Here is an 18,243-nt window from a genome sequence, read left to right as displayed (position 1 = left end):
AAAACTTGATGAATTTGAGATTAGGAAAATATAAGGGGGAAAACGACTGTCATTAGAATTTCTAAACAGCGAGATGATAACTATGTGCTCCATTTCATAATTAATCCAAACAAATGGTATGAGAACATTAATGCATTTCATTGTATTCTCTCATAACATTTCATTCCGTCCACTATAAATTATCCACCAAAGCCTAAGAGCAGTGGATTTGAAATATCTTAATTACCATTACGATCATGATAGTATATCACGGTTCCAAAATTCATGGCAAGAGCATCATTACTTCAAAGTTTCAATTATGTAGGCTACAGAAACATGTTCGTACTGCTTCCTTTGTGACTGCACCCTCTCTAGCATAGCAGTCAGACCAGCAAGCAGAAAGCTACAAGAACCTAGCCAGATCGCACAGATCATGCTGGTGTAGCAGAGCATGCAGAATTGTGACCCAATTTTTCTAAATTTCTACAGATTTTCCAACTACAAATTCTAAAGAACTTGGTATTAATTTAATTATGATGGCTAAAAGGAATATTATCTAACCATATTATATTTTGGTAGGTCTGCTGACATACTTCCATTTACATAATGGAAAGAGAAGATTCAGTACCCCAAAGAAAGGGCTAGAGAAGAAACGCAATATAACTATATATTAAATGAAGCTTTGACAAAATTGGTACATGACTACAATCTCAAGAATTTGCAAATAAGAGTTCTTTCTCTATTACCCTGACTAAACTATTCCTCCTTCCAGATGAATAACAGATTTTACATGCATTAAAAAGTTTGTACTGTAATATTCTTACAACATTATAGTGCCATTAAGAACTTCTGAATTTTTGTTTGTGCTCGCTCCTTCTCTTCTGGTCCATCAATATCACCAATATTATCATGATATTCCTGAATCACAGAAAGAAGAAATTTTAATCGATTAGAGCTCCTTAGCTGGGTTTCTGAGTCATGCTCAGAAGAGTGATAGTATTCAAGACAAATTGTTAGAGGGATGGGCATGCATGCTGGTTTTAAAAAATGATAACATAACCGACTTACCAAATTATTGCACATTCTTAATTCGAAACATCAATTATTCTAGTGGGAAGGGACTAAAATATCATATATATTTTTCTAAATCATGAAATATATGGTGCCTGAGATATGAAAACGCGTGAAAGTATTGTAAAGTGATAACTTGGACTTAGAAGTTCACCAATAAATGGTTAATACAGAAACATAAACTAAAAACAAGATTAAAAAAGGCAAATGGTAAGCTTCAAAATTATTTCAATATTAGCCACTGAGGACATATACCTGAAGTATATCCTTGATATGTTTCTTACTAAGTTTGTTCTGCCTGAGAAGTAATTCAATTCTTCCTCTCATTTGTTGGTGCCTGAACACAATATTAAATTGAGACATGCCAGGTGAAAACATACATATCAAAACTGTTAATATTAAGGTATATATACATATAACAAAAACTTACTCTGAGCACCAAAGATGACCCAGAATGACAGCAAGCAACTGCAGAATCGGCATAAAATAGTCAATGCCCAGAAAAGTTCTGTAAAACTGGTATTTGGTCGTAGATGGTGCAGTGCTACTAAAAGCACCACTGAGTTTAGTAAAAACAATTCCTAAATGCAATTTGAGATGGAAAGAAACTAAAACATCATAAAATCATTTTTTTTGTTAATAGTTGTATTCCATAACAAAATAAAAAAAGAATACAGTTTTTTGTACATATAAAAAGGAAGAAAAAAATAATACATTTTGAAGCAGCTATGGATGAGCTCACAAACCACAAGAACTACTACAAGAGTATAAAAACCTTACCTGAAGAGTATAAAGTCCAGATTCTAGTTTACGGTTGTATTTCTCATCTTCATCCATCTGCAAAATAAGGAATATTATATTTTGTTCAAAACGGTTATTTAGATATGATATGTACAAACAGAATACATAAAGTACCTCCAGGTCATCAAGCTCAATGTCATTCAAACGTTCACTTTCTGCTTTGACTCTATCTGAATATCTGGTTGGGGGAAAACACAGTATGCTCAATTGAGAATATAAGCTTTAAATAAAAAGGCCTACCACCACAACTTTTATTACACTATACGTAAAAAGATGTGGACTAACTTTAAGCTTGATGATTAGCACCTTAGAACAAAGAGAAGAGGATCCAACCTACCTCAAGTATAGTTCCATCAGCCTATCTATCTTCTCACACTCATTCTCAACAAACTTACTTAACAATCTTTCTCTCCTAGAACCCCTCAAGATTCCACCTGTGAAAATATAAAGTTCAATATAACAATGGGAAAAGTACATTATACATATATTGTCTCATTAACATGCATATTTTGATTTCATGCAAGGATACACATAATTACACTTCACAAAGCTTAAATATGTGATGACATTGTAATATGTAAATAACATGTAACAAACACCAAAACATCATAATTCACAAAGAGATGCCATTCCAGACATACCCAACAATGTAGGAGTGGAACAGTTAGGAACAGACCTCAGTCGGCCCTACTGGGGTAGCACCTATTAGTCAGGCCTTGTTAATAAAGTTATTAGAGATAGTTGATTAGTGTAGCATACTATAAATATAGAGATAGAGAATGTAAAAGGATAACTATTTATATTTGAAAGGAAAGGGAAGTTAGAGAGAGTTCTAGGTCTCTAGGATACCTAGAGTAGAGAGGAAGAGAGCTCTGTAATTCTCTGGTGCTGTACTTCTTGTTACAGACTAGTTTTCATATCAATAAACACATATTTTCCATTCACTCTGGTCCAGTTCTTACAGGAATCTTCTTTCCACAAACCTTATCCCACCAGGTGAGTTCGACTAAATGGATTGATTGACAGAAATGGGCTCTATTAAATACTTAACTTCCAGTAAAACCATTCCGAGCAAGGTCTTGTTTTAATGATTTCTCCAAAAGTATTCTAATTGGAGCATCTTCCATTTAATTCACTTTTCTCATTGGACTTCAATTTAGAAGCATAGAAGAAAATATAAATTTAGTTTATACCCAAACATCTAAGGTATGAGCCTTGTGTCACATAATAAAACTCTATTTGAGATTGATCATGTCACAGCCCTTCAAATGCATGATGGATGACGTATTTACAAAGCAATAAGTAAAACGAAGTGACTTGAACATGATAGATATACTTAAAATAAATAAATAAGTAGGAGTAATTACGCATATAAGCTGGATATGACAGTGAGACAGTCACAAGCCAAATAGATAACCTAAATCAAAACTCAAACTAAACATTACTTGCCTGCTTACCAAATAATGAAGCAATCAGTGAAACAATGCGCTCCTCTAATTCCTCTTGGAAGCTTTCTTTCTTGTTCTTCTTACTAATGGGAATCTGGATATCAAAATATGTAAACTTTTAGTTTAATTCTATAGAATCGAAGGTCGTCATCATATAATAGGAAAGCAACAAGGAAACATATGGAATTCAAACAAAATCAAATTAACAACCATAGCAATAATAATCCATTCCAACACATAGTTAATAATAAAACCATGATGATTCATTTTACAAATGAGCAATAGTTAAAGGGTTTGCAGCACTTGCCTTACCCATAAAAGCAGCAAAAGCCGTCTTCAACCCCAAGACATCCACAAACCGTTCACAAGCTGGGGGATACTTGGTCATTGCAAAATCAAGCGCCCTTATCGCTGATCCATAAGCCAATTTCTTCTGTTTCATTATAATTATCATCAACTCCACCCCTTCAGCCTTCACAAACCTTTCCTTATTTTCTAGTGGCATCAACAAACAGCACAAACAATCAAACAAATTCTCCACCATCTCTTCCTCATCCGAACTCTTCGGGTCCTTTGATTTATACATCGCCACAGCCTGAAGCACCACATCCACCCCATTCATCTGCCCTAACCTGATATAAGATAATCCAGAACAGAATAAAATCCCTAGTTAACAAAACAATTCCAAATTAAAACTCTAAATGTAAAGTAAAAAACCCTAAATGAACAATAAATACTTATGCACAGTCTACATTTACTACATCAGAACCTCTTCTGATTCGCGGTGCTGCTCTGCAACAAAATTGCCAAAATCTCCGAAGCATACTGTTTATTACCATCAAACTCCCTAACCTTAATCTTCCCCAACAACCACTTCATCAATTTCGTCTTTTCACACACCAATTCAGCCACAGAAGGCATTACCTCGATCAAATTCTCAACCGTGGCCAAAGTTGCATAAACCGCACTCATCTCATCAGGATCAGAATCCGACAACCTGTGCAAGTTCTGCACGAGAAGCTCAAGCGCACTATTCTCCACAAGCGCCTCAACCAAAACCCTAGCCGGTTCGTCATTCTCATCCAACACATCCTCATCAGTTAGGTCTTGGAGCAATTGCACAACATCAATTGCGATATCAGTGTTGTCATGGCTGAGGAGGTCGACGACGGAGGGAACAACGTTGAGGCTGACGAGGTCCGGGTAAAGCTCCGGTGCTCCGGCGAGGATTTTGAGTTTCTGAAGCTCTTCATGGAGTTCCAATTCGGAATCGGCGAATCGATCGGGTTGGTTAGGGTATTTGAGGCGAGCTTCGATGTTTTCTTTGAGGCGGCGCTCGAAGGAGAGAACTAGCTTCTTTAGGGTTCGGAGATCGAGAGCTTCCACGGCGGTTTGAGATTTCTCTATTGCTTCGAGAAGAGAGAGATCGATGTTGTTATTGTTGGTTGAGCCGTTGGATTTGGATGATGATGGTGGTGGTGGATCTGAAACGACGTCGTTGAACTTGCGTTTGGAAGAGTGGTTGCGGGAGTTTGCTACTTCCATTGTTGCTGTCGATAAGGTTTGAACTGTGAAGGGGAGGAAGATTTAAGATCAGTGAGTTTTGGGCCGTAGTTTAAGAAAAATCATTGCCTAAACCATTATAAATCAAACTAGGGTTCAATTGAGCTCGTTATAATATTCACTCATTTAGCTCGATCATAATAAAATTAATATATGGTAGGGTTTTATTAGATATACACATAAGGTTCAATAATTAAACTTGATTAATATTTGGAGTTAGCTAAGGAATCAATTCAATTTTGCAATGTTATTAAAACCGGTTCGGACCGGCCGGTCAACCGGTCCCATAATCGGTACGAAACAAGTGTTGTGTCGGCTAAGCATCAAAACCGGTGTAAACCAGTGAAAAACTGATGAACCGTGTCAAAACCTGTGAACCGGCCGAAATTTGATTGAACCGGTCAGTTCATACATGTAATTTTAAATAACCCCACATTGGCACATACCACATAGAATTAGAAGATGATGATGATGCACAACTAATAACTAATTTATTTTTTATTATTTTTCATACATGTAATGTTTTTTATTGCATTATCAGTTTTGGTTTTAATAACTAATTTATTTTATTGTTAACTTGTACGAAAATTGATGTATGAAAAAATGATATTGTTGTATATCAATTAAAATTAGAAGATGATGATGATGCAATGTGAACCTAGTTGAAGACAACATTAGTCAAGTTTTGGACTTAAATTGTGAAGAAATGGAACCTCGGTGAAGAAATGGAACCTCAATATGAAACAACTTTGACTCTTTGGTGTTAAAGTTTTAAATATATAATATGTTTTGTAGACTGAGTTATGAACTTGCGTCATATGTTTCGAGTTTGTTAAGTAAGACAAGTACTTGTGGATTACTATTTGTATTTGTAATTTAGACTTTGGATTTATTAAAGTTGTTTGTTTATGAGAATTCTTATTTTGATTATAAATATGGATTATAAATTTGAGTATCTACATATTAGATAATTTTTGTTACAGGTTTACATATATATATATAAGCATGTATGTCCGGTTTAACCGGTTTAATTTCATGCGGTTTAATTACCGAACCACTGGTTAAACCACTAAACCAGTACCCTCACCGGTTTGATGATCAGTCCAGTTTTAATAACATTGCAATTTTGTCACTAATAATTGTATTTATGTTCAATTATATATAAACTATTGGCACAATTTTGTTCAAATACTTATGACATTTTTTAAATGATTTATTTTCAGAATGTGAAAATCATTTCATATATTATTAATTCTCTAGTTTTTTAATCATATATACATATACGTAAATGATTAAAAAGTGTATATATATCATTTCATATATAAAATTGCATATCCATATAAATAAGAAATATTGATAAGACATTTCCTATAGGAAATTATATTTAATTGGGTTTTGGGCCAACGTTCACATTCAAAAGTTAAATAAGTAAATATTTATAGTTAGGTTAGTTTTTGGGTTTAGGATCGAGTTCAAAAAATAGTCTAATTAATATTTAGAAGGATAAGAACGAGTCTTGCCCGACCCATACTCACTCCTAAATCAAACTAGGAAAGTATAATTATGATCATGAATCATAAACAATAATAATTTCTAGTATCTCATGACCATCTTGATATAGATATGTTCGGGCTTGATGTTTGGTGCAATTGAGAAATTAAACAAAATAACAAGATTTGATTTGGTTAATGTTAAATTGTGTAAGAACTTGACAACTTTAAACCGTTCTGTTCAATGATTTGCTTGGTGTTTTTATAAAAGATCATGTGAGTATTATCTTGGTTATTAACTTTTTACCAAAATCAAATACATATTTTATCATATAAATTATTCAAATACCAAGTTTTATTTGGACAAGACAAATTAAAGACAACAAATATTGAACATCAATTCTAATTCATCAACAACACGCACCACTCCACTAGTTGACTTCACAGTCTAGATAATGGGTGTACATTTTTATTCAAACTTCAATACAAAATTAAAGAGGTTGCTTAGGAGATAAGACAAAGTGACATTAACAACATCAACACTATTAATGATAATAACAACAACACAAACAAATTAAACCATAGTTCATTTCTTCATATTGGAAAAGCCTCAATGATTGATGGAAGAGCTTTGATCTTAATAATGTTGTAATGAGGGAACCCTGTTTCTTTAAATAGCCACTTCCAATTCTCTTCAGTCCTTTCTTTACCACCAGCATTATGTGCAAGTAGCATCATATCAAAAGCAAAACCAGTGTTACTGAATAACTCAGTCCCTTCTGGCTCAAGAATATGATCCACAATTATCACTTTTCCTGTTTTCTCTGGTATTGCTTTCCTACAGTTCTTCAGGATTTTGATGCAGTGTTCATCACTCCAGTCATGTAGAATCCACTGTGCATTCATCAAAATGAAAAAATATTGAAATGTCAAATGTATCTTGAACCAATTTTATACATTGCTCAAAATGCTAAATATAGATATAGTACTAATGAATTTATCATGTTATGTTTATTTAGGTAAGAAAAGGTAGACATAGTATTGTATTATGAGTTCTAATAAAAATGACATTGCAGAAGACTCTCACTTAGTAATTTAGTGGTGTATGGGAAATGTCGACCGACGCAACCTTATTGCACACAATAGAGTAATTTCCAAAGTATGATATAATCTAGTACCCATTACCCAAATTTCTACAAATCTTATAAACTTTTGTAAGATTCTCTACTTTGCACATGAGGCTTTACTTATTTGGAAGCTCTTATTTTTTATAATACGTTCAACACCTTTTCATACTATGAATAAGGATTGAATTCAAGACCTTGTTGTATTTAAGTGATTTAGGTGGTTCTCATTTGAACCAACTCACATATATTTTCTAACATAAAAGATCACTATTCTAATTATTCAAAGACTAAATATGTTCATATATTTCTATAAGAATAAATACCTATTTCCTCATGTTTTTCGACCTTATCATGTTGATTATTCAAAAATTGAAAAACCCAAAATGGTCCCTAAAGATTTCAAATAAGGATCAAATTAGTTATTTTTAACATGTTTTGTAACATCTGATAGAGACTAATTTGACCATAAAAATGACTAATTTGACTTATATTTGAAACTTCTGTGAACCATTTTGAGTTTTCAATTTTTGAAGGACCAAACTGATAAGGTCGAAAAAACATGAGGGACTGAAATGAGTGTTTATATAAATGATATGCTTTCTAAGAGCATATGATATGGTGTTATTGGATATACATACCTTCATGTAAACAGCATCAGCATTAGGAATAGATACAAACATGTCTCCACCAACATGAGTAATTCCATCATACTCAGGTGCTGTTGCAATCACATGAGGCAAATCAAAGTTAATAGCTTTGATATGAGGGTAAGCTCTCACAATCTCAGAAAGTGATCCTCCAATTCCACCTCCTACATCAACCAATGTCTGAATCTTATTAAACCCATCTTTGTATCCAGAAATCACAGCCTGTGACACAATCCTTGCAGTGCAAACCATACCCTCATTGAACAACTTGTTATATTCAGGGTCCAAACCAGTCATCTCAAATTGTTCATGACCATGGCATCTGAAAAAAGCAGTGCCATTTTTTGTGCCTTCTCTTATAATGTCACTAACATAGTGACATGGACTCAAATGCAATGGATGGTTTTCTAGCAGCAACATTGGTGCTAAGGTCATGTTTGTGCCATCAAGTAGGATCCATTTCGAAGCGCGGGTTAAACCGAAAAGGGTCTCTCCGTTACTCTCTGATTTCTCTGCACTGAAGATCTTTCTCCTGACCAAGACTCTCATGATTCTTTGGAGCAATGAGATATCTGGTGAGGGTGCATTTTCAATGTTCTTAACAATTTTGGATAAGGGTATTGGGTGATCATAACGGTTTATTATATCAGCTATGCGCAATTCCACAGCAGATTTCAGTGCCACAGAATCTGTGAAGCTACACATTTGCTCCCATATTTCAACTTGCCCAATCAATGCTTCTTCATCTTCCTTGTTCAAAACCTGAGTAAAATAAGTAAGGAAGTAAAGAGTGACGAAGTCACACTTTTTCTCTGATATTTGACATGTTAACGTACCACGTATTGCATATTACGTACTTACACTCGTCCTAAAGAGAACTACATATCATGTATCAGGTGACTATGAATGAAATAGAAATGAGAATTGGAGACCAAAAACAATGAACATAATTTAAACAAAATAAACATAGAATTCTTAGTGGCAATGAATTATATAAGGTATGGTTTAAAATTGCGGGGTGCAGTTGTGGGCGCAACATTTCGCCTCTGGCTAAAGAAAGATCCGCCCGATTTGGATTTGTACATATAGGACAAATACTGCGATACCGTATCTTTTTGTTACCATGCAACATTATTGTTGTGGGAGTTTCGCAACAGTAATTGCAATTTAAAATCGTAAAACAAAGTTTAAGCAGGATGATGACTATGGGCATTTTAAGTTTTAACCTTGATAGATGAGTCTGATGTTGAACCCATTTCTGTTTTCTTTGCCCTACAAAAAGTTCACCACAGAAAGGCATCAATCAAGTTATGTGCAGAGAGCCAAAATAAATAAAATGTTTGTGTTTTTCAAATAATATGCAGCAATTAAAAAAATGCACATACTGAGACTAATGCACTCACTGGTCTTTTTCTTTGTGCAAAATTGAGTGATTAGAACAATTTCTTGTCTACCCTTTTATAGATTGAAGTGCCATGTTTGTTAAAGGTTCTGTTTTCTTTGAACAATAGAAAAGTTATGAGAGTGTAGCCAAAAGCTATAAAGCTTGTTGGAAGCTATGAAACTATAGTTAGAAGTGGATAGATGTGTAGTTAAATGATTTTTTTTTTTTTGTTATAATCAAATGTATCCTTTATTTAATGAGATGATTGTTCTCCTAACAAATATTACAAATAGGAATTGAACAAGTTAAGATACATGAGATTTGGAGGTCTTACACCACTAGATAGTAGTTAAATCCTTTATTTATGTGTAAAGATTTATACATATGCACTTCGTCATTCACCGTTCATTTAGATTACCTTTTCTGAAAAGTCAACAATAATAAAAAACCAATGGTGATGATACAATGACAATGTATAAAACTCATACACTGTCAGTGCATACATCTTTTTCTCCAGATAAAAATGTTATTTGATGGAAAATTAAAAGGAAAAATGAGCATACATTATATACCTTTTTGGAAGAGAATTTTTAAAACTTATGATCTCTATATATATTTTTATTTATCAACATTTTTACTTATTGAATTTTTAAATTAAATATTTTTAAATTAATTTCTAAATACAGTTCTTTTTTTATGTAAAGTTTAGGGTGTGAGGAAAACCTCCTTATTTCAAGTTAAAGGCAACCCATCAACCCATAGGCCCGTAATAATAAAATTAAAATCTACTATCAAATTTCAAATCCATGTCACGGATTAGAGTCTGTTTGGTAATGTACCAAACAAAGATATGAGCCGAAAATCAACTTCAACGTACATGTGGTTGGTGTTATCAATAGTAATCAAATGCGATAGTATCAATATAATAATAAAATAATTTAATTGGTATTAAACTTGCATAACATTGAAATTAAATATATATTATTCTAACACTAATAAATTAAGTCATTTTCATTTTTTAATTTTAAAACAAAATCAGTCAGTATAACTAGTACTATATAAACAAAAATGACTAGTACAATAGATTTTGACTAATATATAGGTAATATAATTGTTATATTATAATATGATATTTAATTCACTAATTTTCTGTTGAATAAAATTATGTTTTCTTAGCATGATATATGCCCTTGGAGGGGCCATAAAGCACCAAACTAATAAAATTATTTGACGCATTGAACCAACCACTCTCCTATATGGCTCTTAGGGGCCATGAAGATGGTCTATAAACAATAAAAGTATTTTAACCCGCCGCATGAATACTATTTTAACTTGAGAGGCCACAATAATTCATTCAAAATAATATATTTACCCGTAAAAAAGTTACAATCAAACTCTTGTCTATCAACAAGGCGTTGGTCTACTGAGGTAAAGCCTCATTGGATCCCCAAGATCGTGAGTTCGATTCCTGGGAGTAACACTTATTGGAAGATATAACCACGAACCTCGAAAAGATTAATTTTTTACCAAAAAAATAAAGATATCCTTGGTAATACAAAAAAAATCAAACTAGGGACCAAATAGAACGAGTCTGAACAAGCACTTAGTTAAATTAGTTGTTTTAAATATTCCATTACCATGTAGTGTCCATGTTTACTAGTTCCTTATTGTTTAGAAATATTTAATTAGGTCTATAGTTATAAAAAATTAATTGGATGTTTATACTTTATACTTTAAAAGATGGAGAAGAATCTTGGATAGTAGAGAAGGTTTGTATCCAATACATGGATTTTTGGTAGGACATATTGGCTAGCAAATGTTTGTTAATGACAAGAAGTAAGGATAAATGAGATAGTTGAAGTAGAAAGAAACACCACGTACGAGACATGGTGGAGATTATTACCATGTGGAATTCACAATCATGGAAGTCCATGTATATTATTGGAGCGTGATATTTGAGAAAGAGTAATATTAGTTCATTTCAATCAAGGTTTAGATTGTTACTAATGTTTGAAATATATTATCATATGAAGTTATACATCGACTAGTATTGAAATAGGGGAAAGAAACCAATGATATATATTGGACTCAAGTTCTTTGTTATAACTAACACCAATTAAAAACATTTCATGTGGACCTTAGGCTCATAGGTTTGCTAGAGCTTGTAACTCTAATCTCTAATAATATATTAGCAGTCATTTAACGTTCTCATAAAATATGTACAATTGGTCGAAACTCGTTAACAATTTCTTTTGTCTTACTATCTTCTATTTATTTTGTTTTTATTTAATTCTTTGTGGTCATTGGTGGGCAACAATCCCTTATATTGCATCAACTATCAAAATTGAAGTGCATAAATGTATTTTTCTTTAACTTCTCCTAACACTTAGAAGGAGCATCATTCTGCTATCACATATCTTAATTAGTAGTATACCTGTGTATTCGCACGAGTTGCTCCATCCTAGTTCTATGTAAGTAAAAATAGTAAAATACAAAGGAAAAAAAATCCAGATTAACACTTTGAAGTGATAAATTATTAAATTATCCAATTTGAAGTACTCAACCATATAATTTGTAGCAATACAAACTAAAAAAATCAACAAAATAAATCTAACTAAAATATATAACAATATTATAAAAATAGTATCATACGCATCCTTTTGATGACTTCTTAATGAATACACAAAATGATTATAGTCATCTTTTAAAAAGTACAAAAATAACTTAAAAAAACCAAATAACTTAAATTTGTTTATTGACTTGTTCGCACTAAAATTGCATGAAGTATAAAAAGTTTTTTACACATTTGATTTTTTACGATACATTAAGTTACCCAACTATACAATAGGTAGAAGTACAAAATAAAAAATCAACAATATAAGTATGACGAAATATTTCTTAATGTGTTCCGATTAGTATTTTCCTTAAACAAATTTCACCCAACTATCATAATATTTAGTTGGAAATCCGAGCAAACCAATATTCAACAATATCAAGCATCAAGTTGACAATAGCAATAACAAACATCATATAGAAAAAACTAATCTCTTTTTTCACCAAATCCCAAAGGAAAAATACTATAATACACTTTAGCAAATGATAAGATTCCTAGCATAGAACGAATAAATTATGTACAAAAATAGACCCCAAAATTCTTGAACTAAAACATGATTTTATCACTTATATACAACCTTAACACTTCACTTCTTCAAAAAGAAACAATTAGAATCTATAAGGTCTAATGATCATGGAGCTATGTGCCTTCTCTCAAATATACAACTTTTAAAATTTTAATTTTCAAAAATAATAATAAAATATTTATTCATTAAATCTTTCTTAGTTTTATAGTTGTACACCCATGTGCCTTCCGCCAATAGTAAAACTTTTAAATTTTATATTTATTAAATAACAATAATAATAAACATGTAGAAGTTATAACTTTAACCTCTTATAACTAACATTTGTGAACAATAAAGCTTTAAAACTTCAAATGACTTTTTAAGTTCTTCATTAGTCTATCTCTTTAGTTGTTTTGTAATAGTATTTAACTTTCTTACATATTGAAGTATGAAAGAGAATTGATTAAAACAAAGAGGACACAATAATTTTTTATATATAACACCACAATAAAATTGACCATTTAGTTAAAAGTGTGTGATGAAATGCAGTCCAACACTCGTAACTATTCAAAAAAATTAATGTAAATAAATGTCAACAAAAGTGTAAGTAAAGTGTAAGAAAAGATACCATTATTAGGGTACCCAAATAGTATAGTATAATTACGGGTAAGCATTACCCATGCTAACTCAATCTGGTTTCCATCCCTATCTGCAAAACAATGCAAGTAACATCAAGTTCAATGTGTAAAATATAAGTAACCAATCATAGCTATTTAATTTTTTAATATAAATAAATAACAATAAACGTGTAACTTTTGATAAGATTCTAAGATGTTTCAAGAGTAGCATCCTTCACATTATTTATTACTCACTTTCACAATGTTATCAAGAAGTAAAAATGTTGACCTACAATGGGAGGGCTTGAATTACCTGTTAGCAAAAGCATAGGGCGGAATGCATGCTACCTTCCAAATAGGGGAGTGTGAGATTTTCATGATCGAAAAAGCATACTCCTAATTGATTGTAATGTAGAAAAAGGTTAAGTGTGCTAAAAATATCTAAATTAAAAATTGTAAATGGTAGAAATGTTACCTTGTAAAGAGAAGGTTGATTAAAAATATATATAAATGTTATACATGTAGAACCATACAATAGACATCCATCACTTTTAAATCTTTTTTAAGTATATTGGGTTAGCCACCATACAATAAGTAGAAGAGCTAACTAAAAAATTAACAATATAAGTTTAACTAAAGTATAACTAATGACGAGAAACATGTGAAGAAATCCATGAGAACATGATGACATGCTAGATAGAAGGTTTAGTGAGCAAACAATAAATAAATACAGATAATAAAGTTTGCTTTGCATGTAAACCTACCCATAATTTACAAAATAGCTTAATTCTTTTACCATGGTCTTGGTAGTCATCCAATCAATAATTTTTATGGCCATAGACTTTCTACTTTCACTTTTTCAATAGAATTTTGTAATTAAAGTTGAATGCCTTAAATACAATCTACTAATCAATATACTCTTAAATCAATCTACAAAATCTTTAAACACCACAAAATGACATTAAAACCAATAAAAATGAGAGAACGTGTAAGAGACTATGCCTCAGATGCACAAGATCACATGAAAATTGCAATGTTGGTCCACGACTTCTCCGAACTCGTGGATCTCATCCACAAATTTTCTAAAAACTACACTACTTCTATAAATATTTTGAAATATATACATATACCAAACGTTTGATAGTGTAGTCAAACTACACTATCCACATAAATTCCTTGAAACAAAATCAATGTGAGCAACAAAATCAGTATGGGATTGTTTTGAAGAGTTTATTTGGGCTTACAAGAATAACTCATAAAAAGCTAATGAAAATAACAAATGACGTTCTTATAAGCTCTCTTTTATAGCTTATTTCAAAATGTTTATAACAAAAGTTTATAAAATTAAGCCTTTTATTTAGCTTACTTCCACACACACAAAAAAACCTTAATTGATAAGGATTTAATTAAGTTGCTTATGCCTTGAGTGTCTAATGGTTGCAAAGCACTTGTACCTTGAGTCTACAATATTTAACCAAGTTATTTTAAAAAAATAAAAATAGAATGTGAGTCTGTTAACGTTGCTATAAAAAAGTCTTAAATGTAGATAGTCTATTTGCAAATTAAATTTACTCTCTAGTCTCGTGTACTAGCCTCTCTTATTTGATCAAAAAAAAGATCATCTCTATTAAAAGATAGACAAGTGGATGTTTTTATTTATTTTTAATGACAAAAATGTATATTTCATTGTAAACAAAGTGATAAATGTGTAATTGAAAGTTGTATTTCTCTTTATTTTTTGAAGTACTTGTCTCTCTGTTAATATATCTCTATTTGATCATATAAATAAGGAAAATATGTGTAGACTGACGGTATACAAGTTTTTTACATTATAACTACATCATACACTATTCTTTTTAATCATCGTTGACTCTCTTAAATAAAAGTAATTCAAACGATGAATAATGTACTCATTGTGTATAAATCTTTACACTTCAGTATATAAATATTACACCCTATAAATAAATATTTCTTCCAATATTAATGTATTTAAGACAAAATTCTTAAGACCACTCCACTCATAAAGTAGTGAAAATAATAGCATTGGAGGCTCTATAGATAATATAGAAAGAATAAAAAGGTAAAATTTAATAACAGAAAAATGCATAAATGGGTAAGGCACAAGACAAAGAGGGGAATAAAAAATCGGAAAACTTACATGGATAGTATAGTCAAACTACACTATCACACGTTTGGTATATGTTTCAAATTATTTACGGGGCTAGTGTAGTTTTCATGAAACTCGTGGATGAGGTCAATGACTTTGGGAGAGTCGTGACCAGGAATGGGACTCCACTGTCATCTCGTGCATCAGAAGCACGAGCTTCTTACACTGTGTCAGACACAATGGAAGTCGTGTACGGTAAACACGAGTTCCATGTAAATGTTGTGGACGGACGACGCGAGATCCAATCGTGTATATGGTGAACGAGATCCAAGTCATGTATAGGGTGAACGAGATCCAAGTTGTGTATAGGGTGAACGAGATCCAAGTCGTGTACAAGGTGAACGAGATCCGAACAACATACATACGACATCTACCCCTGGCTCAAATCACGCCGAAGGAAGAAAAATTAAGAAAAATTTGTAGAGTAATTTATTATCATCTAAGAAGAGTATTTCATAATTGAAGAAGTGTCGTTATACAAGGTAAGTAAAAATATTGTCCTGTTTTTTAATTTCATTTACTTGTATTAGTTTTTATTTAATGTTACTCTAAATTTATATATAGATGGTCATTATTAGAGATATTGTTAGTGATTTTAGTGATGAGGATGACATTGGCCTACATAATGATGATGATGATGTTCAGATTGCCACTAGTGAACCAATTAGCATAACATATGCTACTCATTCATCTTTTTTTGTTAACATTAATTATCAGTGTGGGCAAGATGTTCCATATAGAAGTAGTAACATAAGTAATGATATTGATAATGATTTGTTTGTTGGTATGCAATTTGAATCAAAAGAAGCAACAATAAATAGTGTAAAACAGTTCATATTAGGAATTCTGTTGATTACCATGTGGATGAGTCTAGGCCTGATAGATATATTCCAAAATGTAAATATTATGGTGTTGAGTATGAATGGAGAAAGCAGACATCAAAACGTGTGAAGCGTGATATTTGGGAGATTATAAAATTAGTGGAAGACACATTTGTGTATCCACTAATATTTCTTAAGATCACACGAAATTGAACTCATCATTTATTGCAAAATATATTTTCAATTAGTATATGAAGATTCTGGTATACAAATTAAAGCATTAGTGAAAGAGGTAGTAACTCGTTTTGGGTATACAGTAACAAATATGAAGGCTTTGACTACTAAACAAATAGAAATGTTCCAAATTTATGGTGCTTGGGAGAGATCGTACAAGGAGATGAATGATTCTCAATCCCAACAAATTAAAAAACTACTCACATACATAATGAGATGAATGATACTCAACCCCAATAAATTAAAAAATGTGGGTATTGTAGGACTGAATGACACAATAAGAAGAAATGTTCATTCAGAAATAGAAAAGTCGGTCAAAGTTCAAGGTAAACCTAAGTTATGTAATGTTAGAACTTATAACCTCTATGGTATATTAAGTTGTGTAATACATTGAATTTTTAAGTTATTTTACCATCGAAATTGTAAGTTGTGTAACTATATACTTCACAATTAAGTAATTTAATCTATACTCAGATAACATAAAATAACCATAACCCTAAACCCTAAGTACAAACCCTAACACTAAACTCTTAACCCTGGCTAATTTAAACTATACCCTAATTCCATGAAATAAACGCTAAACTTTATGTTACCTAACCCTAAACCCTAAACCTAACCATATTTAAGAGTTCAACCACCTCGAATGAGGAAGACACTTGGATGCAGAACGTCGTCTCATAGACGTCATTAGGAATTTCTATTCTCGTTTTGTTATTTTTATAATGTAATCATTTTTCAATTCGTACTAAAATTATCAATTTCATTTTCATAATTTTGTCTTATTATTTTAATTTATGCATTTCATTTTTAAACAACTAAAATAATAAATCTTAAATAAAATCAAAAACTCTAACTAAACTCCCTAAAACTAACACTTTAGTAAAATTATCAATTTCATTTTACTCTTACTATTTTAATTTAAATCTATTATTTATATACATCAAAAATCAAAAATCAAAAATCTGAACTAAATTCAAAAATATATACTAAACTCACTTAAACTAACTGGTGCACGACTATAGAAGTCGTGCATGTCATACACGACTTCCCTGGAGGAGAGAGAATAAGTAAGAATCTCATGCCTCTGATGCACGAGATGACAGTAGAGTCGTATTGCTAGTCCATGACTCCCTCAAAGTCGTGGACCTCATCCACGAATTCCATGAAAACTACACTAGTCTCGTAACTAATTTGAAATATATACCAAACGTGTGATAGTGTAGTTTAACTACACTATCCACATAAATTTTTCATAAAAATCAGGGAATGTATGAGAGAGAGGAAGTAACATACAATGTCTTTGAAGAGAATATAAGCGATGAGGAAGAAGAGAAAGAAGAGGATCTCAAATTCAGCATATGTGAAGAAGGAAAAAACATCCATAACCGCTCGAGTCAACCATGACTTGTTCTGAGTTTCCATTCGCCTCACCATATCTCTTCTATTAAAAATATAATAAAAAAATTCCCTCATGCCACATGTCACTTTCTCATTCCCTCATGTCACATGTCACTTTCTCATTCCCTCATGTTACATGTCACTTTCTCCTTCCCTCATGCCACATGTCACTTTCTCCTTACATTTTTTCCTTCATGCCACATGTCACCTCTTCCTCACATATTTTTCTTCCTACTTTTTATATATTATATATTTTATATGCTAATAATAATTTAATATTAATTAGTGATTGGTTCATGTCGCTACCCCACTAAAATTGAGTGTTTACAACATTTATGTTTTGTTATGTTAAAAAGTAATAGTCATTGAACATTAGA

The 18,243-nt window shown here is 31.7% G+C and overlaps 2 protein-coding genes across 2 annotated transcripts; both read right to left on the bottom strand.

Annotated features, from left to right (window-relative positions):
• On the bottom strand, positions 631–4,944 carry LOC109329916 (beta-catenin-like protein 1). Its single transcript, XM_019563811.1, has 9 exons — positions 4,069–4,944; positions 3,607–3,931; positions 3,309–3,393; positions 2,189–2,285; positions 1,966–2,029; positions 1,831–1,887; positions 1,481–1,518; positions 1,306–1,387; positions 631–897 (listed from the first exon to the last, which is right to left on the bottom strand). The coding sequence occupies exons 1-9, from the start codon at positions 4,842–4,844 to the stop codon at positions 808–810; spliced, it is 1,614 nt and encodes a 537-aa protein (XP_019419356.1). The 5' UTR covers positions 4,845–4,944; the 3' UTR covers positions 631–807.
• On the bottom strand, positions 6,742–9,595 carry LOC109329918 ((R,S)-reticuline 7-O-methyltransferase-like). Its single transcript, XM_019563812.1, has 4 exons — positions 9,512–9,595; positions 9,353–9,406; positions 8,118–8,888; positions 6,742–7,246 (listed from the first exon to the last, which is right to left on the bottom strand). The coding sequence occupies exons 2-4, from the start codon at positions 9,380–9,382 to the stop codon at positions 6,947–6,949; spliced, it is 1,101 nt and encodes a 366-aa protein (XP_019419357.1). The 5' UTR covers positions 9,383–9,406; positions 9,512–9,595; the 3' UTR covers positions 6,742–6,946.

The sequence above is a fragment of the Lupinus angustifolius genome, chromosome LG16, assembly GCF_001865875.1.
Source record: "Lupinus angustifolius cultivar Tanjil chromosome LG16, LupAngTanjil_v1.0, whole genome shotgun sequence".
Taxonomy (NCBI): domain Eukaryota; kingdom Viridiplantae; phylum Streptophyta; class Magnoliopsida; order Fabales; family Fabaceae; genus Lupinus; species Lupinus angustifolius.
Note: the sequence above shows the minus strand (reverse complement) of the source record. Positions and strands in the feature narration are given on the sequence as shown.

Excerpts from the sequence above, each read along its gene's own strand:
- LOC109329916 (XM_019563811.1), bottom strand. The coding sequence starts at position 4,844 with ATGGAAGTAGCAAACTCCCGCAACCACTCTTCCAAACGCAAGTTCAAC. Across the intron at positions 2,286-3,308 it reads ACTGATTGCTTCATTATTTG|GTGGAATCTTGAGGGGTTCT; the intron begins GTAAGCAGGCAA and ends ATATTTTCACAG. Across the intron at positions 1,888-1,965 it reads TTGAGCTTGATGACCTGGAG|ATGGATGAAGATGAGAAATA; the intron begins GTACTTTATGTA and ends CTTATTTTGCAG.
- LOC109329918 (XM_019563812.1), bottom strand. The coding sequence starts at position 9,382 with ATGGGTTCAACATCAGACTCATCTATCAAG. Across the intron at positions 8,889-9,352 it reads CATCAGACTCATCTATCAAG|GTTTTGAACAAGGAAGATGA; the intron begins GTTAAAACTTAA and ends TATTTTACTCAG. Across the intron at positions 7,247-8,117 it reads CTGATGCTGTTTACATGAAG|TGGATTCTACATGACTGGAG; the intron begins GTATGTATATCC and ends ATGAATGCACAG.